This window comes from Saccostrea cucullata, unplaced genomic scaffold (genome assembly GCF_032062105.1).
Source record: "Saccostrea cucullata isolate Sc308-1 unplaced genomic scaffold, CSIRO_AGI_Scuc_v1 ctg99, whole genome shotgun sequence".
NCBI lineage: Eukaryota > Metazoa > Mollusca > Bivalvia > Ostreida > Ostreidae > Saccostrea > Saccostrea cuccullata.
In genome coordinates this window covers 714,264-740,530 of record NW_026939269.1, presented here as the reverse complement: position 1 = coordinate 740,530, position 26,267 = coordinate 714,264, and the positions used below count along the sequence as shown (strand labels likewise).

General features: G+C 34.9%; 2 protein-coding genes across 4 annotated transcripts in view; one reads left to right on the top strand and one right to left on the bottom strand.

The window, feature by feature from the left end:
* Positions 1-26,267, top strand: part of LOC134252710 (lipase maturation factor 2-like) — a 34,116-nt gene that overhangs the window by 1,874 nt on the left and 5,975 nt on the right. The window contains exons 2-12 of one of the 2 annotated variants that reach the window (XM_062735217.1): positions 3,142-3,195; positions 3,493-3,695; positions 3,988-4,016; positions 4,275-4,465; positions 4,601-4,626; positions 5,210-5,362; positions 16,735-16,846; positions 16,957-17,100; positions 17,631-17,736; positions 19,995-20,094; positions 25,325-25,440. In XM_062735217.1, coding sequence (XP_062591201.1) covers positions 3,142-3,195; positions 3,493-3,695; positions 3,988-4,016; positions 4,275-4,465; positions 4,601-4,626; positions 5,210-5,362; positions 16,735-16,846; positions 16,957-17,100; positions 17,631-17,736; positions 19,995-20,094; positions 25,325-25,440 — 1,234 coding nt within the window. The remainder of the gene's footprint in view (positions 1-3,141; positions 3,196-3,492; positions 3,696-3,987; positions 4,017-4,274; positions 4,466-4,600; positions 4,627-5,209; positions 5,363-16,734; positions 16,847-16,956; positions 17,101-17,630; positions 17,737-19,994; positions 20,095-25,324; positions 25,441-26,267) is intronic. The other variant, XM_062735218.1, reaches the window with a different exon arrangement.
* Positions 6,724-25,403, bottom strand: LOC134252708 (malignant fibrous histiocytoma-amplified sequence 1 homolog). 2 transcript variants are annotated; one of them, XM_062735215.1, is made up of 3 exons: positions 25,279-25,403; positions 10,370-10,727; positions 6,724-10,123 (listed from the first exon to the last, which is right to left on the bottom strand). In XM_062735215.1, the coding sequence occupies exons 1-3, from the start codon at positions 25,303-25,305 to the stop codon at positions 7,101-7,103; spliced, it is 3,408 nt and encodes a 1,135-aa protein (XP_062591199.1). In that variant the 5' UTR covers positions 25,306-25,403; the 3' UTR covers positions 6,724-7,100. The 2 variants fall into 2 exon arrangements, with proteins under 2 accessions (XP_062591199.1, XP_062591197.1); XM_062735213.1 differs by lacking the exon at positions 25,279-25,403 and adding an exon at positions 12,333-12,951.

Below are 26,267 nucleotides of genomic sequence, written 5' to 3'. Positions count from 1 at the left end.
TCCCCCAAGACAATTTTCAAAAGTTGGCATGTATGCAATGAATACACATGTTCATGCATTATTCTTGTTGCGCCCCATGTACCCGTCTTCATTTTAATGAAAACAAAGAGAGACAACTCAAGCCATCATCATTAAGTTGACAGAATTACAGGGGACACAGATTACGATGCATTAAAATGTCTAAGTTTTTACTAGAAGCAAATAAAAAGAAGAAAGGGTCAAAGTCTTGAAAAACGGATAAAATTTGAAGACTTCAGTCTATAATAATTAAGCCATTATCGGAAATTATGCGTCCCGTAAGAGGAATCAGGTAATTGAAGGTGTTTGTATAATTCGTGCATTAATTAAGATTTACTTGTTTGATCCTAATCGATAATCAATTAAAAAGTTCCCCAAAATACCAATGAGTGTCAGTACAAATTCTACAGCCTCCAGGTACTAAGCTAAATGGCAAGGATAGCATTGAAATACTCTCATAATACGATGTTCAAAATTTAGGCGAGGCGTTTTTTTACTTCTGTGAAATTTAACGTGTTTAAGTTTTACGGATTTATAAAACTCTTAAAAATTAGCAATACGTGAAAAGTACCCGTTTTACGGTATTTTTCCCCCCACTTCATTACCTAGCCCCCAAAAAAGACACAAGTAAATATGAATTGTAGTAATTTACTTGAAATACATATGAGAAATGTGTAGGTACTTTGCAAACTAAAATACCCTACACATTTGAATTTAATTTGAATTACTTAAGATATATTTAGAGAATCTGCCCCCTCCACCCACTTTAGGAAAAAAAGAAAAGCATGCTAGGATCAAGAGGGGGTGTCAAAAGAGGGGCATGATGCCATAGGGAGTTATTTTATAAAAGTCATTTGCAAAAGCTTCTTGAGATATTGCAAAGAATTGAAACTTTTATTCAGACAGAAAGGATGATTTTATTTCCTTGATCATTGACCTTTTGACCTCAATTTCAATGGGGGTGTTACATAGGCCATTGGGAATTGTGCTTAAAAATTTCTTTGCAAAAGTTCAAAGCCCTCTTGAACATGTTGAAAAATGAAAGTGTTATAACTGACAGTTTTCATGAATTTATGACCATGACCTTTGATATTTGGCTATCAAAATCAATAGGGTTTCTTTAGGCCATAGAGTGTTATTATGTAAATTTTCATTGTGAAAGCTCAAGATTTGAGGAGAAATCAACTGTTATGGACAAGGTATAATTTTTTCAGAGAAACAGACAGATGGATGAAAAGGGCAGAAACACTGTACTCTTAGTTCTTTGATTATGGGGGGAGAGCATAAAAACTGACCCCTAGGTCTAGTAGAGGTGCTATAGGTGATTAAAAATTTATGCTGTACAAACCAGTAGAGCTTCAGTCTTATCAGAGACTTTATAATTTTGCTTCATTGATATACATAAAGTGGAATTTAAATTTTAGTTTGAATACATCTTATTTTTACTAATGAAGAATTAAAGTTCTTAGCGCACTCTTTTGTAAAAAAGTGCAAAATGTACAAATCTTACGAGATTTTTGGGACAAACATAACATAAACATGAAAACAATATGTTAGATGTCGGTGAACAAATCCTAACAGAAATCAAATGAATTATTTTATTGTTGTGGACTTTATATGCATCATGAGTAGAAACGTCGATATCAATTTTTTATCTATTGTTTATCATTTGTATCTGTTATATCGGAATGAAAAATACATTTAACTTTTAAAATTGGATTGAGATTTGCGACTAAAGGCGCCTCTAATTCTGAAGAGTTCCATAATGGAAATAAAACGTATTGTCAATGTTTTGTTTTATAAAAATATTGCTTTCTGTTGCACACTTCGAGTCCATTTTCTCATAGTACATTAGCTATTTAGTTAATTTACACATGCACTTGGCATAGCAAAAGTGTTAAATATCAAAAGTATGGATCTGTTATATTCATATTTAGTGACAAAGTCAAAATTTCTCATAAATATGTAAATCAGGAGATTATAATTGTCAAGTATAAAACATCTGAGAAGTCCAGATGTAACTTCAGTCAAACCGATTTACAAGTATATAATATCCTCACTTTCTGATTCACTTCCTGTTGAAGGAAAATGATTCAAATCCAGTAAATATTGCTTATAGGATAATACCTTGAAAATAGAAACATATTGACTGAACTTGAATAGATTTCTAAAATATATTCTTTTTAATCTGTTGCTTGTAGTTTCCTATTTGTAAATTCTATTGGTAATGCTATATTATGTATAAATTTTAGAATAGAAAGTTGTCACAGGGTTGAAGGGGGGTGGCAAAAATATTAGGTGATTGTTAAGTTTTCATGAAATTTTATCATGCTGGAAGTGATTTATTAAAATGTAATATGGACTGAGAAATGTTTTAGGTATGTTATTTTGTAGTTATATATGTTTTGTGTTCATATTCTGCTGAGAACAAGTTTGAAAAATGCTGAAAATTTTTGTTGTGCCCTTTATAAATTAAAATTTTTTAACACACTATTCCCAAAACATTCATCGTCGGAAACCCACGGGTGATCTTGTCTTTACTAATCACCCGTGGGCAAACTTGCCGAAAAATCGTCGTATGTAATTAAATATGCATGGGTCATTTGATTGGCTGCATCACAGAGTCGCGATGCGAAACAACGAATCACAGTTCACGTTACGTATGCATGTTCGGCATTGCCAAAAACATGAAAAACTCATTCCGTAGTTAACACAGCTGATAAATCCACTCACTGGTGCATTTTGCAGTTAGAAAGAGGTACTCTTTCATAATATCTGATGGATATTAATGTCAGTGACCTGTACGAATTGACTTTCATTGTTTTAAATCAAACTTCGCACGTTTTAACAAGCGTCAAAATATTTACCATAAATAGCAAAGTAATAAACATATTTTTCAAAATTGAAGAGTTCCAACTTTCTGATTGGTTGACTAAAAACAACAAATTAGCATATTTTACGGCGATATTTCAGCTAGTTTGCCCACGGGTGATAAGTAAAGACGAGATCACCCGTGGGTTTCTGACGATGCAAAACATTACACTTTCAGTTTTTGGTGTTTTGATTTATTTTGAAGTAATTTAATTGAACATCATGATTATCTCACTTTGTATTTACTTTAAGGTTTATTTGGTGACAATGGTATTTTGCCAGCCAAGTTGACTTTAAATTCAAAAGGTAATAATTAATTTCAAAGATAAATATTACGCATTTATCAGAAATTCTTTAACAGAATGTTAATGATTTAATATTTCCATTTCTATTTATGTTCTCTGTGATATCTTTTTGAATGTTATTTGAGTTGATATCTTGATAATTCTACTGGAATGAAAATTTTGCCCATCATGCAAATTATCCCACATTTCCAACTATCTTTAATGCCCTGGCATACTCTACTAACTAGACAGTGATTCCTTCTTTGTGGGGGTCTTTTGAAATGTAAGCTTATTAATATGATTGTGATTAACTTTATAGAGATTTCGTCCTGGGAGGAGCTTCTGGAGGGCCAGCCCACCTTACTGAGACTGATGCCGAGGCTTGGGCTGGATACGGAGACCGGGATGGACCTGCTGTGTCTGTGTGGGATCCTGATCTCCTTCTGTTGTGTCGTCTTCTCCACCACCCGTGACATGATCTCCTTCACCCTGCTATGGATGATTTATCTCTCTCTGTATCAAGTAGGAAAAGCTACAGCTTTAGTCTAATGATGGTCAGGTCTATAATGACCTAAACAAGTTAGTTTTGAATACGAACTGGAAACAGGAATTTGCCATCTACATGGACCATTAATGTTTGAATAGCAATGTAGATTCTATTTACAAATGCTTTTAGAAATATATTGCATTTTGCCTTTGAATAGAATATTTTATTATACAATAATTTAATTTTCTTCTAAAATAATGAGAGAAATTACATTTTATTTTAACTATTACAAATAACTAGTAAGTATGTGTATTTTATGTATTTTAGGTGGGCCAGACATTCCTTTGGTTTCAGTGGTAAGTGAAACAAATAACAATTTAATGTTGTAAAAGTCATTGAGGCCTCTCTGTAAACATGTTGATGATAATGTATTTAACATATACAATAAATTATCATTTGTAGACAGTATATAAGAAGTTTGGCTGCACAGTCATCCAGTTCATCCAATATTGTATTGAATTTTATGAAAGCGTATATTTTTTTGAAATTAATGAAAAAAATAAATTTAAAGGTCAAGTGAAATTCAAAGTATGTCTATGTCTTTACATTCACAGGGACATTCTGTTGCTGGAGACGGGATTTCTCGCCGTTCTCCTGGCCCCGTTTAACATGCAGTTTTTCTCCTCCCACCACCAACACGACAGAATCACTCTGTGGTTGGTCAGGTGGCTCCTCTTCAGATTGATGTTTGCCTCGGGGGTGGTCAAACTGACCAGTGGGTGTCCCACCTGGTGGGGACTTACAGGTAGAAAGTTTCCAAGACTTCAGATTAACTTTAAAAAATTATTATTTTGGGTCTTCTTGGAATGAATTAATTTCATGATGATTTAAAGTACATTTATAAGATTCATGCTGACAAAAGGTATTTTTTATTTTGTAGCTCTCACAGTGCATTTTGAATCTCAGGTAGGACTTACCTGTAATATTTTAAACTAAACTGTACAAGTATTTTCTATTTCTCTAAATTATTGAATTAATGATTATGGTCATTTGCAGGGACAGAGATTATTTAAACAATAAAATGCTTTCTTTGTTTGTTATTACTGGAATGAACGGAAGCAGCTGTTGCAGAAAAAATACATAACCCGCTTATGCGGGTGTGTAAATTTTTTCTGCAATAGCTGCGACCGTTCATTCCAGTAATAACAAACAAAGAAAGACATTTTATTGTTTATATTTATATCTGTTTAAATTATCATTTTAAGTAGGATTAAAAATATTAATTATTGTTTTAATGATGCGAACGTCTTTGTACGTTTCATTGATGGAACGGCCACTGATCAAGAAATCTGTTCAGGCGACATGCCTAATGTAGTTCATGCAGTGATGAACGCAATGGGTTTTCTTAAGAAATAAAGAAGAAAATATCAGTGGATGTAAATATTTCCCTTTGCATGTCTCAAAAAAGATATAAAAATTGTTGGAAAGAAAATGGTTAAAATTTCAAAGAAAATAAAAATTTAATATATAATCATTTGAAATGTTTCAGTGTATCCCCACTCCCTTTGCCTGGTTCTTTCACCACCTGCCTGTGTGGTTCCTCAAGCTGAGCTGTGTGGTTACCTATGTGATAGAGATTGCTATACCTCTGTTGTTCTTCTCCCCAGTCAAGTCCATGAGGATGTTCGCTTTTTATTCACAGGTGAGTACATGTACTTCTCTAGTGATCACGTTTTGTGCCATTTGAAGCTTTGTAATAGATGCAAAATAACTTTGAGTTGAAAAAGGGGATTCTGTTTGTTAAATTTTAGGGTATCGCCCAAAATTTCGTATCGCGGTATATCAGGGTTTTTTCCCACAATATCACGATAATATCATGATATTTTTAAAAGCAGTTTTTACAATGATTTTTTATGAAAAGTCATTATTTTTCTAAAAAGTATGCTAGATAAACAAAATGTTGCTTTCTTGAAATTTTTATGTATATAAAATCAATTATGTTTGGACGGTAAGATGCCGTTCTTTTCACTTTTTACAACCTTTTTTCTACTTTCTGTAACTGTAATTTGAAAGATTGAACAAATAAATGAATAATTTCTGGACTTTATAATATGTACCTAAAGACCGGTATTTAGATCTCGGTATCACGATACGTATCACGCAACAAAAAATCGCGATATACCGGTATACCGATAAAATCGCACATCCCTATTAAATTTCCACAATCTTCCTGTTCTCAGGATTTTTAAAAAGTATTTTTATCAATAAATCTTCCAAGCTTAGTGACCAAGGTGGGCAATACCAAAATACCAGCAATTGTTTCAGAGTTTGTTTTTTTTCGTCAAGATAAATATGGCATCACATAATAAATACATGAATTCAGTAATTCATTCACAAATATGAGTGAATGTTGCAGCAGGCAGTCATTGAATGGACACATAACCTTTGGTGTGTGGTAATGTGTCAAAGTGGGTTTGGAACAATTGTATTTCTATGTGATTACCAATCACTGTCTTTCTTGAATCTTTATTTAAACCGGTTTGATGAATCGTAATTGTTGATGGACTCCATTGATTTTCATTCTAATGTAGAAAATCTCTCCATTGAATTTTCATTCTAATTTAGAAAATCTCTTCATGAAAGAATTTCTTAACAAGCTTATCAAAATTTTGAATTTCTCATCAATAATGGTTTCATTTCTTTGAATTACAATTGATTCTACTTTTTTCCATTTTGAAAATAAAATGATCACTGGACATAAAATTGACGTAAAAAGAATTATACCAGTAATTAGGATGATAGTTATGAATTGCCACAACTGAAATACTGCTTAACTTAAATATATGTTGTTGATGGATTATCTCTTTGGTTGCATATTTCTTTTGGTAAGAGAATGATTCTTGAAATAAAATGTTGTCACAAGTACAAAACAGACACTAGTTTTGGAGAAGGATATTTTTAAAACTTTAATACAAGTAACATTATGGCCCCCATCTTATTCGTGATATGAAATATGATAAAACTTGGCATTTTAATTGATTTTATTATGGAATAAAACAATAAATTTAATATTCATATAAAAAACTATCAGCTGAGCATTGGCATACATGTAAATAAGGTTTGTATTTGATTGGAATGCACTTTATCTCTTGTATCACAGATTTTGTTCATAAAGTTGATGGGTACATATATGCTAATGTGTTTGCATAAATTTGAAAAGGGTTTTCATGATTTTATAAATATTCAAACATTTGTGGTTAAACATTCACCTAGCATGACACTCATACACACACCCTCATACATCCTCAAACTGTCAAATATACCTTCTGTAGGTCATCTGATTCAGTCCACAGTTTAATCTAGCATCATCTCAGCAATAAATAATAAATATTCTTAATGTTAAATTTTTAACAAATTGGCTAAAAAAAATAGAGTCACTCTTATTCTTCAGTTGTGATATCTTTCTTTCTGAATTGAATAACTTGATTGAGCCATGCATCTTTGGGTGCCTTAATTTTCCACACCAGACCCTCTACTTTGAGAAGTGTGTTAGCTATGACCTGTGTGATTGTTCTCATACTTGATGCCGGGAGGGTTTCAGACTGTCCTTTGATCATAAGAGTTATTGAGTTGCATGAACTAGGGTCACTCACTGAGCAGAGAAGGAGGAAATTGGCATCCTCTAAAGTAGCATAGACCGCATTCTTCCAGTCTATGCGGGAAAGGACGTAGTCTTGAAGACAGGCAGAAATCCTTTCAAACACACCCTTTGGTAGTCGAAGTGGAAACTTGTATTCCAAAGTAATGGGTTTTACATTTTCAGGAGGACCTTTCTCAAAATCCTCAACCAAGTCGTTTTCTGCCATTTCTTTGTTGAACCAAGGAAGCACCATTAGAGGAAGTTTGATGTTATTTCCTGTGGGGACCTCTGGCTGGGGAATTGTGTAACAAATGTCAAGATAAGGCATGAGTTCTAGGAGTTCTGTAAACTTACAATCCGTAAGGCGATGGTTGAACCACAGACAGCTCAAGAGTGGTCGAGAAATCTGTCCATATTTTACAAAGATTTCCACAGCTTCATTGAAAGTGTCTTTATTGAATTTTCCCATGCTCATGAAGATTTTGTTTTCATCGTAGTTGAAGAATTCCTCAAAGTTATGATGATATAGTGAGGTGATTAAATCCACCAACAGGCGTGGTTTGTGGAACAAGATTTTGGAGAGTCCAGGATTGTTTTTGAACCACATCACTTCTCCAATGTCATGGAGGTATTGAAGAGCACTTTCCAGGGAATCTTCTTTAACATGGCAAAGACTGGCTACTTTTTCCACTACTTCCCAGCTGAGATAGTATCCACTTCGTCTTTTGAGCCTAGCCCTGAGTTTGTTCCACAGGTCTGGTATACATCGCTGGCCATGCGGGAAGAGTTCTGTGTCAATGGCCAGTAGTTCAATACTGTTAACAAGCTTACTGACACCTGGTAATCCCTCTTGTGAAGACACAGTGGCAATTTCAGGTATAATTTTTACAGGTTTTGATATAAGGTACTCCAGTTTTTCTTTCAGATTTCCTAGATGTGCCACATATTCTTCATTGGAACTACTTTTTGCCTCTTTTAAGTCTTTCTCAACATTACCTAGTTCCATTCGTAATTTTCCAAGATAGTTTTCCAAGTGTTCCTGAACTAATTCTCTAACCAGATCTTCTGTTTCTTCAACAGCAAAGAAATCTTCACACAGATCTATTTTGGTTCCTACAAGTTTGATTGCAACACCAGGTGTGTACCTACTGAGCAGGTCCAACCACTGCCCGATGGAGGTTTGATGGGTATTTTTTGAGTACTCACTATGGTCATAAACCAGCAAAACCAGGGCATTGGCATCTAGGAATAGTGGATAACTTATCCTGTAGGCATCATCTCCACCAAAGTCATTTATCACAAACTCCACCATGTTTTCTGTCTTCCATATAGTTTGCTCAATGAATTCAGTTTTGTTGGTAAGAGGCAAACTTTCTGGTTGACTCTCTCCATGCTCTTGAACTACACTCTCTATGTTGCTTCCGTAACTTTTTCTTCGCTTGTCTTCCAAGTCATAACTTTTTCTTCGCTTGTCTTCCATGTCTTCCTGCTTTGATTTCCTGCCTTTATCATCCTCTTCCACAGAAGAGAGAGAAATACCATGAACTAGCCCCATCATCAGGGTGGATTTTCCACACTGAGATTCTCCCAAGACTAGCATTTTCTGTCTCTGCAGGTTCTCTGTTTTGATAATGGCCAGTTTTTTGAGGTAGTCAAAAATCTTTTCAGTTTTGTCTGTCCTCCAAATCTCCATTGGTGGAGTGGTGAGTGGGTTTTTGTAAAGCCACAAACCATGCTTGTTATATCTGTCATACACATGGGCATCTTTCAGTTTGGTCAAACGATGTAGCCTCATTGGTAAGGTGTGGATGTTGTTTTCTGTCAAATTGAGTGTCTCTAGTTCCACCAGTTCACATATTTCATCAGGTACAGCAGTTAGGTCATTCTTTTCAGCATGGAGATATTTAAGATTTCTTAAACCTTTGATGTTGATTGGAAGTCTCTTCAATCTGTTAAATGACACATCCAATTCTTTCAAGTTCTTTAGGTTTCCTATGGTCAAGGGTAGAAAGTGGATTTGATTGTTTGCAAGACGAAGCTTCATCAAACTTTTCAGATTTCCCAGTTCATCTGGAAGATTGCTGAATTGGTTGTCTGATAAATTCAGTAAGGTGAGGTGATTTAAATTGTACACACTCCTTGGCAACACATTCAGAAAATTTCGACTGAGATTTAGTTCTCTAAGACCATGGTTAGTTGTTTCAGGCATGTTGTTAATTTTGGTACCTTCTAAATCCAGTGACTCAAGTGCAGGTAGGTCAAACACAATTTGAGGAATGTAGTCTGATTTAACTTGTCCAGTATTGAGAAACTTTTCCCGCATAGCATCCATTTGTCCACAGAAATCACGATAATTCAGACCGAGTGTTTTTAATTTCAGTAGTTCAGGTAGAGTTTCTGGTAAAGTTGAAATCTTGTTTCCCCACAAAAGAATTTCCTCCAGGTCTTGACAATACACAATCTCTGGTGGCAGGGAGGTGATATTTGTGTGCTTCAGGTTTATTTTCCTGAGATTGCTCAAGTTTCCAACCTCAGGCACAAGAATGTTGATTTTGTTGCGGCTGACATCCAGAACGTGGAGGTTTGTCATTTGCCAGATGATCGTAGGAAGTCGCTGTAGATTGCATTCTGATATGATGAGTTCCCGTAAATTGGCGAGGGTCAGAATTTCCTGTGGTAAGCTGGTGTTGTCGTTGGCCTTTGTTCTGCGTAGTCCGTAGTTCTTGCTCAGGTCTAGCTTTTCTAGCTTGTCCCATCTGGTGATCTCAGGCGGCAGAGTTTTGAGGTTGTTTCCTGAGAGGTTCACAATACCAAGGTCTTTCTCTGAAATTAATAGATCTAATTTAGAATGTATAACATAATTTGAATTGTACTGAAATTCTTATTCTATTTATAAATCATAAAATCTTGAAATTTGCTGTTTTTCTGAATCTGAAAATGCATCCATTCATGTTTGGTTTTGAGGGTCACAAAATGTTCCAATTTTAATGCATTATGGCAATATATACTTAAACCTTATCAATTAAAAAGATCTCATTTGAAAACACTTTTACTCTCAATTGAACTTACCAGCCAGTAGGTTAGGAGGGACAGCTGTTAGACCTTGGTCTGACAGATCCCTGATTTTAAGTCCTGACTGGGTCCTGGAAGGGGACTTAACTCTCACTTTCTTCTTCCCTGCTGAACGGCCTCTGGAAGAAGCAGAGGAGGTTCCCTTACGATTTGGGGAGGGACTTTTGCTTTTCTTTCCCCCAGGGCTGATGGAGTCTCGTTTACGGGAGCTTGACCTTGACTTTGCCGAGCTCTTTCTGGAGGGGGAGGGAGATTTGGATTTACCAGACTGGGGGCGAGAGTCGGACATCTTGGCAGAGCTTGCCCTCTTTGGACTACTGCTAGCAGCTCTTGTAGGGCTAGGGCTTTTGGATCCCTGTAGATATTCAAAAGAGAACAAACTTTTATTAAGAGTACATTTTAAATACAAAAAAAGAATAACAATTTATGAAAAATACTATTTTAAAAGATACTAAGAGAACTTGTGATAATATTGTAGAATTTGAAGCTAATATGGTCTACTTGGTTACTTATTATACTAAAATACTAAAATACACATGTATATAACTTCTTCAAAAGCAAACAATAAAATACAATGATGGGTTTTTAATGGTATACTTAATAAAAAGCAAAGGATGTAAGAAAACATCATAAAGTTGATGCCACAACAGACGTATCTCTTCTGTAATCTGTAGATTATTATCTACCCACATCATTCTTCAGTGGACTTATATCAGTTAGGTGTCAAAAATGTCAATAAAATGTTAATGGCTGATGGTAGAGACTTTTATGAAGTACTTGTAAATTCAGCATGCCTATTGGATGTATAAGTCTAGACCATGAATTGGATTTTAAAAAATTCCATTCAAGATTAAAAGATATCCCAGATCAATAATGTCTCTTTATATTCCTGGACATATTTGTCCCTTGCAGATTTACAGATAAGAAGACTTAAGTACAATATCCATGAAACATCTGTTTGAAGTGGAATGTACTGTAAGGAATAAAGTAAATAAAAGTTATGTAACATATCTCAGAAAAGCCTTGCACTCATTTTTTTTCTGAATTCAATATTATGAATTCATGCAGTGAAAAAGGAGATAGGAAATGAAATTAAGGAATGCCAAAAAGCATGGTTTTTAGTATCAGATTGCATTTTATATACTTGAATAGTTTCAAATTGAACTTTCCATGCATTTTATAAATCAGCATTTCAGAATAAACAAATTTAAAGCTCGCTTTCATTAATTAGCAGGCTGATCTAGGTCTACACCACTGAGTATTTCAAGCTTAGACTTGACATGTTTGAAGTAGACATAAACTGGGGATTCATGTTTTCCTGATTATCTCCTAAAATGTGAAGATATTTTCCAGATTATCTCCTAAAATGTGGAGAGTATGTCATTTCCACCATTACTTCTAGAACTCCCTCAATCTCCATAAGAATATATTTCAGACTTAACTCAAGTACACAAATGCATTTGTCAATTTAAAAAAGGATCTAGCTTAAACTATTTGACAGGTACAGCAAACAAATGCCAAGGTTTCCAATGGACCACTTTGTAAGCATTTTATAATGAATGGTAATGCCCTGTGCTGGCTGAATAGGTAACATGGGTTACAGCTTTAAATCAATAAATCTCTCACAGAATTCCATTACTAGCTACTATTCCACCCCAAATCTCACAAAACAATTAATAAATACCACGCTGATAAGATCCATTTAGAGCTAGAAGGTCCACAGTGTAAATAAATTGTTATTAAAAATTGACCACTTCGTAATTATAGATTGCCTTATGCTTAGATAAAAGGAAAAAAATTCAATTTAAACTGAATACATTTCTAAATAAAATTGAGTACATGCATTTTCATATTTATAAAAAGTAAAAGTCTTTAATATGCATGTAAATACATTTCATATTCAATTTAAGGTTATAGATTATTGCTGTCAATATTAATTTTTTTCTTCGGCAATTGTTACCTTTTGATCAGGAATCCTTTCAAATCTAGCCTTTTTAAGCATGCCTGCTCCCTTGTCTTTGTCCTTCATTCTTTATATTAATTAAAACAATATTTTTCTGCATAAAATTACTTTTCACAGGTCATTTGATGTTCTCAGGCCCAAGTCTCCATTCTAATGTTATTTCCCAGAATTAAGAAATTTAAATTGGATATTGTTTACTGCAAGCAGGTTGTCACAGCTCCAAAAATACAGAGTTCTCTGATGTCTGATTAAAACGCTTAATCCTACATTAATCCTCCGTTAATAAAAGGTTTAAAGCCCACACTAGCAGTTGAATAAATTTCTTCTGTGCCAAAAGTTTTCCTAAACATGCATAGTCATTTCTAGAATGCATTCATGTTCCTTTCCATTCCATTTAGAAATCAATATACATTGAACATCCGTTATTAAATTCGACAACATGATCTTTCCATTTTTTAAAAAAGTAGTTGTTGCTTGTAAGATCGTAACCTTGGAGCCTCCTATGTAAACTTGTGGATTTAAACTGAGGGGCTCTTCAAGGGATTTAAATTGGAATAGATTTGACTGTTCAAGTTTTAGTAAAGTTGAAGTAGGGTGCATATATAAACTAAGTTTGAAGGAAAACAAAATGAGGATTTTAGAAGTCAATGGTTTTATTATAAATTTTAGGGGACTTTAGTAAATGATAGTATGTAATCAAATACATAAAATGATAATAAGCATGAAATTGGATAGAATTTGTTTTAGGTCGATGTTTTTTCTTTTAATTATAATTTTTTATTTCTCCTTCATTAGTTTCTAGCTACGTATTAATTAATAACTTTATTTTACAAATCCTTTTAAAACCAAAGTGAAAGTTTAAATGGTTACTGTGACAACAATTGAGAGTTTTAACAATTTGAGATGGTTGTACATACCCGCTGAGTATTTGTAACCAACTGACAAGTTATGGTAGACCCATTTCTGGTCATCTGAATATTATCCCTGCTCTCTCTTCTCATAGTGAAGGGAGATAATCTGTGATCTACAAGTACCTCACAGAATCCATTGATGTTCAAATTTACAAACTAGATCACACCATTTCAGAGATGGAAGTGTTGAAGTCAATGGCAGTAACTAAGCTATGCAGTATCATTATTGAAATTTAACCCTGTTATAAAGACGTAATACCCCTTGTGGTCAAATTGAAGTACCTGTACAATGAACTGTGTAAATTGTTTTAAATTTGAAAAGACTACTTTGGCCAGAAACACGTTTTAAGACTTTGGGCAGTTTATATCTTTAATATTATGTTTAAAATCAAAAGTAATTGCACTTGTTAGCTGTATTAATTCCTTAATGACCCCTTTCTTTCCCGAGAGGTCTGAGCCAATTTAATCCTGTTGCAGTATGAATAATATTTTTCTTTTGGGCGTATATATTTAATGCAACACAATATTCATTGCTCACCTGTGAGCAGCTGTGGATTAAGAATCGGAAAATTACTAGTCGTCCCCGCAAAGTGTGTTAATCTGTCTTATCTCCAGAGCAGACTAATTCAATGGGATTGTTTTCACAAAAAACTTATTACTTTTCTTACTTCTCCTTAAAATTTCTATAATGCCTTACATTTTTAATGCACAGCAAATCAAAAATACTAACCTTTAATATATGGAAGTAAAATTAAGTTATGTCCAAAATGAATTCAAAATAAATCTCTTTAGGTAATTATGAGTCCAAGAGATAAATTCTGCACCATTACATGGTGGCAGAACTGTACAGATATAAAACAGCAAAATCATTTCTCTCTCTCTTGACAAAAATCAACAGTATTTATGTGTTGTCAAGACGTTAAAATCTTTAAATTTATCACCTGTTATTAAGAAAATTGCACTGAATAAATGCATCAAAAAGTTTAAGATATATGATTCAGCTTTATTCAGGGACATTTAAATACATTGTTGTGACCAGTGAAATGTGTATTTAGGATACTATAAGATTCTATTCTGTTTGAAAATGCTTGATAAGGCCTAAGAAAAAATATACATGTTTACTACTTCATGCTAAAAAGGGGGGCTCTTATAGAGAATCATACAAGGATGCAATTTCAGGATTTTATATCAAAAAATAAATAGTAGAACATGCTTATAGTTAACACACTTATGACAAATAATGCTTAGAACAGTGATTTTTCATTCCCTGTGGGTTTTCTTGGGTGCTTAGATATGTGACTGTATATATGTTCTATACAAGTTTTGCACATTTTTTTAACTTTATGACAAAATTCTTCCACTTTACTTGGCAAACATTATTCAGGTAACTGCATTATTTAAATATAAATCTATGAGAAATGTCCTGATTTCTTTAAAAAAAAAAGGTTTGGTTACTTATCCTTTTAAAAATATTATGATATAATGAATTTAATTTTAATGAAGCCAAATTTCCCATCCCTGGCACTTCTTTATAAGTGTGTTTTACCATATTCTGGTTGATCAAATAAGGATCACTTGGCTATAACTATAAATAAACATCTTACTTACTTAGGCCTATATAGGTAAAAAAAGAACAATTAAAAATTTTATCGCTGTAGATGAAAGGAGTTTGAAAAAATATTGAAAATGAAATGAAAAAGAAGTTTAAAATCTTTTAATAACATTCATATTGAAAAAAATGTGTCCTTTAAAAAGATTATAGACTTTTTATCTTGATTCAGGTAATAAACATATGTTTTCAAAGTTCATGACATACTAGTGAATGAAAATTACAAAACTCAGAAAGATTGTATATTTTTGGGATTTACTTTTCTCCACTTTCTTCTTTGTAAAAGAAAAAGTCACCGAAGCAACGGATAAAACTTAAAATGTCAATATGAAAATCCTGTAAGGTACCCCTTTAAAGTTCCCATTTCCTATCAGTCCATTGATCTATTTTAATTCAGTATTTCCCCTATGTCTGAGCCCTGGATGACAATAGTCCAGTCCTACTCTTCACAAGTTCAATGCCATCTTCTACCAAAAAAAAAAAGGTTCAAGTGAACATTATATTTACTAATCAACAGTTCGATGACCAATGCCTACCATTTATAGTTGAATGGCTTTAACAAATAAGTCTATTGACAGCTATACTTTTAGATAAACAGTTTATGAACAGCTGGAGTATGATGCCAGTAAAACAACTTATAATTATTTTGATTGTGGTATTCTTGAAATCTCCAATGAAAGTGGTACAAATAATCAGTTAATTACACTTTCACAAAATTAGTTCATTGGCATCCCTAAGACAGAGTGAGCTCGTATAATCCAACAGTTCAATGGCATCATAATACAGAGTGACCTCACATAATGTATCTGCTTTTTGGCAGTCCTTATAGACTACTCTAGATCTGTGGCAGTTCTAGTTAACATCTCAGTGTTATTCCTACTAATAAATAACCAAATGACAGCCCTAGCAAAAATTGATCTGAAAAAGGAAGCTCCATGACAGTCCTACCAATAAAGAATTCAGTGGCAGTTCTACCAAGACAGAGTTCAGAGGCTGTTCTACCAATAAGAGCCATAAAGACCCTTAAAGAGTTCAGTGGCAGTTTTACCAATAAAGAGTTCAATGGTTGTCCTAGGAGTTTAATGGCAGTCCTACCAATGACAGTCCTACTGTCCAATAAATAGTTCAATGGCAGTCCTTCCAATAAATAGTTCAATGGCAGTCCTTCCAATAAAAGTTCTATGGCATTCCTACTAGTACAGTGGAGCCTCGTTTGTCCAGACGCCTTGGTTCCCAGTCAATTTGTCCGGATATATGAAGCGTCCGGATACCTGAATCACCAGTTAAATAAAACAAAATTACATTTACAAATTTTGTTCCTATGAAAAGTCGTCCGGATACTGAAGCATCCGGATATCTGGGGTCCTGATATCTGAAGGTCCACTGTAAATAGTTTGTTGGTTGTGTTACTCAAATTGCTAAATGCAGGAAGTCTAATAGCAATCCTAACAACATAAGCTCCTGCAGTCCATAAAGCAAAGTTATTAATAGTCTATCAACAAATTTTATAATGGCAGTCTTATGAAAAAGCACAATATAACAGAATTATGACAATTCTACCAGTAAATAGCTCATTGGTCATTAACATTCAACACAGTCCTGCCAATATTGCAAATTGGCATTATTCCTACCAATGAACAGCTCAGTGGCAGTTCTTCTAATGATCTATTTAATGGCAGTCCTACCAATGAACAGCTCGACTGAATCTTAAGCAGTCCTACCAAAAAATTGTATTAAATAGTTGATAAGTCTTGCTGCTGGTAACAAGTTAGCCTGTTGTTTTCAGATCAAATACATTGTTACTTATAAAGAAATAAAATTGAGTCTTTCATTTTGTGCTGTATTGAAATTACTATGTTTGATGTATGTTTTGTTTCAGATTCTTTTACAGATACTGATTATTGCCACAGGGAATTACAATTTCTTTAACCTTCTGACTATGGCTCTGTGTGTATCACTGGTAGAGGACGATTTCTTCAAGAGAAGTAAAGGTAAATTCTAAAGTGATAGCAGAGTGACTGTATGAAAAGAGTGATTTTGTAATATGCATAGAGGCAGTTTGAAATGTTTTCTATAACAATTGTTTTGGTTTTGATTTCAGTAAAGAAGAAGAAGTCAGGAATGCAGAGCCTTTTCAACTGTGTGTTTTCATTTGTCATATACAGCTATTTTATATACCAAACAGTGAAGCAGTTTTCTCTCCAAGCTTCTTTTAATCCTACCTTTGAAATTAAGTCCAAAATAGGTAAGATTTTAGTACAAATGTATAATTTACAGTTACAGTTGAACTTTGATATCTGGAACAATGGTTTTTCAAATACCATTGATATATTTTTTGGAGTTTGATTTTTAAGTTTATCTGGTATTACCATTTAAAATTTGTGTATATTTGGAAGATTTTTCTTAGTCTCTTTAAGTTCAAGATAACGAGGTTTGACTGTAACATATATACAGTGAAACCTGTCTAATCCAACATACACTGGGAGACAAATTTTATGTCGGAATGGACAGAGTGTCGGATTGCACAGTGTTAAAAACATGGAAAATTGGAAACAAATTTTATGTCAGAATTCACAGTGTGACAGTTTGAACATTTCACAGGTGTCGGATTAGGCAGTGTTCACTGTAAACATATATATATATATATATATATATTATCAATTTAAGGCATTTTTTTTCAAATCTAAAAAATGGATCTATTCAAATTGTACTAGGATATTGACCAATTTTCCATTAAAAAAAATAAAATTAATAATGTGTAAATCTTCTCTTTAGCTTTCTCCAAAGCAGATTTTTTCCAGTGGTTAGAGTTTATTGTTCCTTGGACTATTGTTATTGGGGCTATCTCCTTAGGATATCAAATTCTTATCTCCCTTGTCAGGTATGTAAACTGTGTCTCTCTTCTTTTTTCACATGCTCTTGGAGCTTTTTTACCTATTAATCTACCAGCTATCAGTGAATCACTGAATTGTACCTCTAAACAGAGAGGTAAAGATTTTTAAGGGGCGACTTCAGATGGATCATTTAATTTGATATCAGGGATATAAAACAAGACTATTTGATGAAAAGAAGTGTTAATGTCAAACTCTTATCAGAAAAGGACCTCTTCACATTGATTTTAGTTGTCAAGAATCAAAAGTAATTGGTGTAGGAAAATCAAAGTCCATTGATTTCTTAGGTTTGGAACTGTGAACTGTTAACCAATAACTAACTGATGGTCAAACAACCAATATTGGTTATTATCAATAGCAGAACTGCTACAGCATAGATTGTAACAAAACTGTTAAAACATTCTGACAGATATTACCTTGTTTACCTCTGAAAATTAAGATTATTTGAGATGTGGGAATACTTAGCATATAGACATTGTACATATGACAATGTCACAGTCATATAATTTATAAAAAGATTTTTTTGTGTGAAGTAAGTCAAAGTTTTAAAGAAATACTAAAAGAAATGCAATCAACAGTTATACTGCTGAAAAATCAGCAGTTATACTGCTGAAATGTACATGTACTCAATTTTTAGCTCACCTGAGCCGAAGGCTCAAGTGAGCTTTTCTGATGAAAATTTGTCCGTTGTCTGTCGTTGTTGTCGTCGTCGTAGTCGTTGTCGTTGTTGTAAACTTTTCACATTTTCATCTTCTTCTCAAGAACCACTGGGCCAATTTCAACCAAACTTGGCACAAATTATCCTTGGGTAAAGGGGATTCAAGTTTGTTCAAATGAAGGGCCACGCCCTTTTCCAAGGGGAGATAATTATGAATTTGTTAAAAATTAATGGCATTTTTAGCTCTTCTGAGCCAAAGGCTCAAAGAGCTAATGCTATGGCCATTTTTAAAAAATCTTCTTCTCCAGAACCGCTGGGCTAGGAAAGATGAAACTCATGTGGAAGCATCCTCAGGTAGTGTAGATTCAAGTTTGTTCAAATCATGACCCCCGGGGCAAGGGTGGGGCCAAAATGGCCGACCAAAGTTTTACATAGGAATATATAGGAAAAATCTTTAAAAGTCTTCTTCTCCAGAACCACTGGGCCAGGAAAGATGAAACTCATGTGGAATCATCCTCAGGTAGTGTACATTCAAGTTTGTTCAAATCATGACCCCCGGGGCAAGGGTGGGACCAAAATGGCAGACGCAAGTTTAACATAGGAATATATAGGAAAAATCTTTAAAAATCTTCTTCTCCAGAACCACTGGGCCAGGAAAGATGAAACTCATGTGGAATCATCCTCAGGTAGTGTAGATTCAAGTTTGTTCAAATCATGACCCCCGGGGCAAGGGTGGGGCCAAAATGGCCGACCATATTTTTAGATAGGAATATATAGGAAAAATTTTTAAAAATCTTCTTCTCAAGAACCACTAGGACAGGAAAGATGAAACTCAAGTGGAATCATCCTCAGGTAGTGTTGATTCAAGTTTGTTCAAATCATGACCCCCGGGGCAAGGGTAGGGCCAAAATGGCCGACCCAAGTTTTACATAGGAATATATAGGAAAAATCTTCTACTCCAGAACCACTGGGCCAGGAAAGATGAAACTCATGTGGAATCATCCTTAGGTAGTGTAGATTCAAGTTTGTTCAAATCATGACCCCCGGGGCAAGGATGGGGCCAAAATGGCCGACCCAAGTTTTACATAGGAATATATAGGAAATATCTTTAAAAATCATTCTCAATTACCACTGGGCCAGGAAAGATGAAATTCATGTGGAATCATCCTCAGGTAGTGTAGATTCAAGTTTTTTCAAATCATGACCCCCTGCCCTTGGGATATGGTGGGGCCAAAATGGCCGACCCAAGTTTTACATAGGGAAATATTGGGAAACCTTTTAAAATCTTCTTTTCAAGTACTTCAAAGCTATGATTAGTGATACCCAGGGTATTTATATGGAATCATCCTCAGGTAGTGTAGATTCTAGTTTGTTCAAATGATGAACGCCTGGAAGGGGGGGGGGGGATAAATTCAAGCCTGATGTGCTCAGGTGAGCGCTGTGGCCCCTGGGCCTCTTGTTTTTAATGTTATCTGAAAAATGGTTTGTGTTGATAATAAAGCAGCCAGTTACTTAGTTGAATGACAAGAAATCAATGTCTAAATAAATAACAGACTTTTGAAGGTATTTCATATTTTGATTATGTTTCAGTTGCCTTATAGAAGAGAAAGGATTAATATGGAAGGTCTGGAGTTTGATCCAGTGTACAATAATAGCAATCGCTGCAGCAGCCATGTTTTCTATCAGTTTGGTAAATCTTCCTTGTTCTATTCAATATATAATAATTCATAAAGTGGTTTTCCTAGTTTAACACATATGAAAAAAAATTATTTATTCAGAATTCAGATTGTGTTCTTTATAATGAAAGGTGCAATTCATACACTGATATAGACAACCAGGCTTATAACATGCATATTTTGTTAGCATCTTGACCCCAACTTTTGACAGACAAATTTGGATACAGGTTATAAAACAATTATGGAAACATTGTAAACCAAAAAACAAAGTTGGAGACAATTAAGAAAAGTGAAAGTAGGGAGATATCACAGTACATGTACGAGGGTTGATCCAAAAGTAATGTCACAAATTCAATAAAATCGCTACCCGTCGACGTAAAATAACAAAAATAACAATGATGAAGTCTACATTTATTTCAAACTGGACCTGAAAAATTCAATTCAACATGATTTATACTTTTCAAAATATCGGATTTTATACAATGTGCGATTATGGTAGTCGCCGCACCTAAATAACGTCATATGACAGATACGCGCCGTCATACATTTAAACGCTTCCCTTCGTTTCATTAAAAACATTTGAGATCCACGAACACGTTCACGAATTTCACTTTCTTAAAGAAAACTTGGTACCCATCGTATACTCAATCTTTCCATAATGAATTCTTCTGTCAAAGTTCTTTGAACAGTAGAATAAGACCAACTTAAAATTTCACATATCGCTCTAATCGTCAGTCTTTTTTGACAACGTCACACACCATTGAACATATCCGTCTGTCCTCCCATCTTTCGATCTTCTTGTCATCTGCTTAGCATTAATAACCCACCACCCACCCAAAATCGCTGAAACCATCTAATCGAGTCTCTTATTTATATTCTTTCCTCTGTGAGTCTGGTGAATCAACGTAACTGTCTGCAGTACTGGCGATTTCTCCATTTTTAAGCGAAATGCATTACAGTTTGTTTTGGCTTTTTTGTCCATTTCGACATTTGCTTTTTCAATGCACCGGAGTAAAACAACGATGTTTTTTATTACAACATAGCAATTGTCATATAATTTTCAACTTAAGACTAGAAAATGATTTAAATTTTTGTCTTTTAGAATGTTTTCTGATAAAGTGCTTTTAAAGATGCTTTTAAATGTGTTTGGCTTTTCTGTTCTTAAGAAAATACACTTTAATTTTTGACGTTCGGTTGTGACGCGGCGACACCCCCTATGTTCTATGTTTTAAACACCTATAAAATAAATTCAGTAAAACATTATTGAATGAAAATTTCAAGTTTAATTAGAATTATATTTGTGCATCTTTTGGTATATCATATTTGATTATATTGCGCCAAATATAAAAGATATGGACACTGTGACATTACTTTTGGATCAACCCTCGTATATATAGAAAAAAAATTCTGCCACAAAAACATATCTTGGAATATTGAAGAATCTTTCTGGACAATGGCACAGCCTCTAGCATGTTTAGTCAGCCATATTCAATTTTCGAAAATTTTAGAGGACTTGGGGGCTATGCCAGTCCATTCAGAAAAGATATTGATTCAGCAAAGAAATATACAGGAAAATTTTTAAAACTTTCTTCTTGAACTTGACATGCCATCAACCCCCCCTCCCCCCTCCCCTTTCCCATGTAGGAAGCTGTCTTGAAAAAATTGAGTTCTGGTCCTACTTGTGTTACAAAGAATGTATATTTAGTGAAACAAATTAAAATCTCTCTTGTTACAAAAATGGTAAAATTTCCTTATTTTTAGCTCACCTGAGCCGAAGGCTCAAGTGAGCTTTTCTGATCAAAATTTGTCCGTCGTCTGTCGTTGTCGTTGTTGTTGTCGTAAACTTTTCACATTTTCATCTTCTTCTCAAGAACCACTGGGCCGATTTCAACCAAACTTGGCAAAAAGTATCCTTGGGTGAAGGGGATTCAAGTTTGTTCAAATGAAGGGCCACGCCCTTTTCCAAGGGGAGATAATCATAAATTTGTTAAAAATTAATGGCATTTTTAAAAAATTTTCTTCTCCAGAACCGATGGGCCAGGAAAGATGAAACTCATGTGGAAGCATCCTCAGGTAGTGTAGATTCAAGTTTGTTCAAATCATGACCCCCGGGAAAGGGTGGGGCCAAAATGGCCGACCCAAGTTTTACATAGGAATATATAGGAAAAATCTTTAAAAATCTTCTTCTCCAGAACCACTGGGCCAGGAAAGATGAAACTCATGTGGAATCATCCTCAGGTAGTGTAGATTCAAGTTTGTTCAAATCATGACCCCCGGGGCAAGGGTGGGGCCAAAATGGCCGACCCAAGTACATAGGAATTTATAGGAAAAATCTGTAAAAAAAATCTTCTTCTCCAGAACCACTGGGCCAGCAAAGATGAAACTCATGTGGAATCATCCTCAGGTAGTGTAGATTCTAAATTGTTCAAATCATGACCCCGGGGCAAGGGTGGGGCCAAAATGGCCGACCATATTTTTAGATAGGAATATATAGGAAAAATTTTTAAAAATCTTCTTCTCAAGAACCATTACGACAGGAAAGATGAAACTCATGTGGAATCATCCTCAGGTAGTGTTGATTCAAATTTGTTCAAATCATGACCCCTGGGGCAAGGGTGGGGCCAAAATGGCTGACCCAAGTTTTACATAGGAATATATAGGAAAAATCTTTAAAAATCTTCTTCTCCAGAACCACTGGGCCAGGAAAGATGAAACTCATGTGGAATCATCCTCAGGTAGTGTAGAGTCAAGTTTGTTCAAATCATGACCCCCGGGGCAAGGGTGGGGCCAAAATGGCTGACCCAAGTTTTACATAGGAATATATAGGAAAAATCTTTAAAAATCTTCTACTCCAGAACCACTGGGCCAGGAAAGATGAAACTCATGTGGAATCATCCTCAGGTAGTGTAGATTCAAGTTTGTTCAAATCATGACCCCCGGGGCAAGGGTGGGGCCAAAATGGCCGACCCAAGTTTTACATAGGAAGGAATTTATAGGAAAAATCTGTAAAAAAAACTTCTTCTCCAGAACCACTGGGCCAGGAAAGATGAAACTCATGTGGAATCATCCTCAGGTAGTGTAGATTCTAAATTGTTCAAATCATGACCCCCGGGGCAAGGTTAGGGCCAAAATGGCCGGCCATAGTTTTACATAGGAATATATAGGAAAATTTTTTTAAAATCTTCTTCTCAAGAACCTTTAGGACAGGAAAGATGAAACTCATGTGGAATCATCCTCAGGTAGTGTAGATTCTAAATTGTTCAAATCATGACCCCCGGGGCAAGGATGGGGCCAAAATGGCCGGCCATAGTTTTACATAGGAATATATAGGAAATTTTTTTTAAAATCTTCTTCTCAAGAACCATTAGGACAGGAAAGATGAAACTCATGTGGAATCATCCTCAGGTAGTGTAGATTCAAGTTTGTTCAAATCATGACCCCCGGGGAAAGGGTGGGGCTAAAATGGCCGACCCAAGTTTTACATAGGAATATATAGGAAAAATCTTTAAAAATCTTCTTCTCCAGAACCACTGGGCCAGGAAAGATGAAACTCATGTGGAATCATCCTCAGGTAGTGTAGATTCAAGTTTGTTCAAATCATGACCCCCGGGGAAAAAAATGGCTGACCCAAGTTTTACATAGGAATATAAAGGAAAAATCTTTAAAAATCTTCTTCTCCAGAACCACTGGGCCAGGAAAGATGAAACTCATGTGGAATCATCCTCAGGTAGTGTAGATTCAAGTTTGTTCAAATCATGACCCCCGGGGCAAGGGTGGGGCCAAAATGGCCGACCCAAGTTTTACATAGGAATTTATAGGAAAAATCTGTAAAAAAGACTTCTTCTCCAGAACCACTGGGCCAGGAAAGATGAAACTTATGTGGAAGCATCCTCAGGTAGTGTAGATTCTAAATTGTTCAAATCATGACCCCCGGGGCAAGGATGGGGCCAAAATGGCCGACCATAGTTTAACATAGGAATATATAGGAAAATTTTTTTAAAATCTTCTTCTCTAGAATAGCAAAGCCATAATTGAAACTCATGTGGAATCATCCTCAGGTAGTGTAGATTCAAGTTTATTCAAATCATGACCCCCGGGGCAAGGGTGGGGCCAAAATGGCCAACCCAAATTTTACATAGGAATATATAGGAAAATTTTTTTAAAATCTTCTTCTCCAGAACCACTGGGCCAGGAAAGAAGAAACTCATGTGGAATCATCCTCAGGTAGTGTAGATTCAAGTTTGTTCAAATCATGACCCCCGGGGAAAGGGTGGGGCCAAAATGGCCGACCCAAGTTTTACATAGGAATATATAGGAAATATTTTTAAAAATCCTTCTGAAGATCCACTGGGCCAGGAAAGATGAAACTCATGTGGAATCATCCTCAGGTAGTGTAGATTTAAGTTTGTTCAAATCATGACCCCCGTGGTTAGGGTGGGGCCAAAATGGCCGACCCAAGTTTTACATAGGGATATATAGGGAAACCTTTTAAAATCTTCTTTTCAAGTACTTCAAAGCTATGATTAGTGATATTTATATGGAATCATCCTCAGGCAGTGTAGATTCTAGTTTGTTCAAATGATGAACGCCTGGAGGGGGGGGGGGAGTAAATTCAAGCCCGATGTGCTCAGGTGAGCGCTGTGGCCCCTGGGCCTCTTGTTACGTAAGTAATCCCATGAAGCATAATTTAAATCAGTCATGATATGGGCTCGTACATCCTCCTCTGGAACATTCGGAGTTGGGAGGTTAATAAAGCAAGTTTTGGTCCCTTTGGTGAGGTGGGCTATGAAAGGGGGAATTGACTTTGTCAAATTAATACATGTTTGCAGTCTACTATTTGCCATAGACTCAGATTGGTGGCAGTTGGGAAAGTTTCATTTCATACTAACTGTACATATCCTTTTGTTTGTCAGGAGAGAGCTTATTGTGACTCAGTTAAGTATTGCACCCCATCAGCCTCATCTCAACTGTTTTCAGTATCTTGTAAACAAAATAAAAATATGTATAGAAACCAAAAGCTTTGTCTTGATTTAGTGGCAGAGCTTATAAGACCATAAGTCAAAAAGTCTCAGGGTTTTTTTTTATTTTGAAATTATTTATGTATTCAGAAATACCAAGTACCACCAAATTCTGAAATGTAATTATAATAATAATGGCAAATCTTAAAAAATTATAAGACTGCGACTTGGGAGACCTACCTGTATGTTAAAGCTGCTGTGATCCATGGTGTATGATTGATTTTAGGTACCCTACACGGTAATAGAGAAAGGTTCCCAGCTGTATGTCTCCCCCGATTTACATAGATATAGGAGTTACCTCAAAGACTACCATCTCACAAATTCCTATGGTTTGTTTAGAAGGTAACTATTGCAAATATGTTGTCCTGGGCACTTCTCTCGGAAAATAAAATCCCACACAAATCTAAAACAACAGAAACAAATTATCCACAGAATTAGCGAGAAGAAGTGATGCTTTGTGAAAGTTTTTAAATTGCCTGTTTATCTAGCAGAAATCTATAATCTTTTCAAACACTGGTCTCAATTTCCTGTTTGAAAAAAGATAATTGAGGGGAAGAATTGATTTTAAGATCAATAGTAAGAGATTGAAAAAGTTAACAAAATTCTAATTTAAATATTGATGTGCGTATATGTATAATCTGACCGTAACGTTGCTGGAGGTCTTACTTTATAATAGCCACATGCATACCAATATCAGTCATTGTTAAACCTCTGTATTTTGGTATCAACTACCTGCATTTATATTTGGATGATCAATTCAGGCATTTGGATTTTGCTTAACTACTTCAAAAAATAGTGTGGGATAGTATGGGATAACAAGATAAAATTCTCACAACCTAGAATAACAGAATGAATTTGATTCAGACTGGATCTCTTAAAGTCCTTACTTCATGGATTCCCTTTCATATGGTACTCTAATGCACTATTTTTATTTTTTTTTTGCATTAGACTGTATTGAATAGTTCCTTTTCTTACAAATGTTTTAATAACATTTCCTTGTTTTAGCAAATTGAAGTTATTGAAATCTGTCAGTGTGCACTATTAAACTACTAAATGTCAGCCCTATACATGGAATCATTTTAATTTGTTGTGGTCAGTGTTCAGGGACAAGTAAAATTTTGTTGGTCCATCGAGATATAATTTTGTGGGTAACTTGTAGAAGAGTCAAT

Excerpts from the sequence above, each read along its gene's own strand:
- LOC134252708 (XM_062735213.1), bottom strand. The coding sequence starts at position 12,401 with ATGAAGGACAAAGACAAGGGAGCAGGCATGCTTAAAAAGGCTAGATTT. Across the intron at positions 10,728-12,332 it reads AAAGGATTCCTGATCAAAAG|GGATCCAAAAGCCCTAGCCC; the intron begins GTAACAATTGCC and ends GAATATCTACAG. Across the intron at positions 10,124-10,369 it reads CCCTCCTAACCTACTGGCTG|AGAAAGACCTTGGTATTGTG; the intron begins GTAAGTTCAATT and ends TATTAATTTCAG.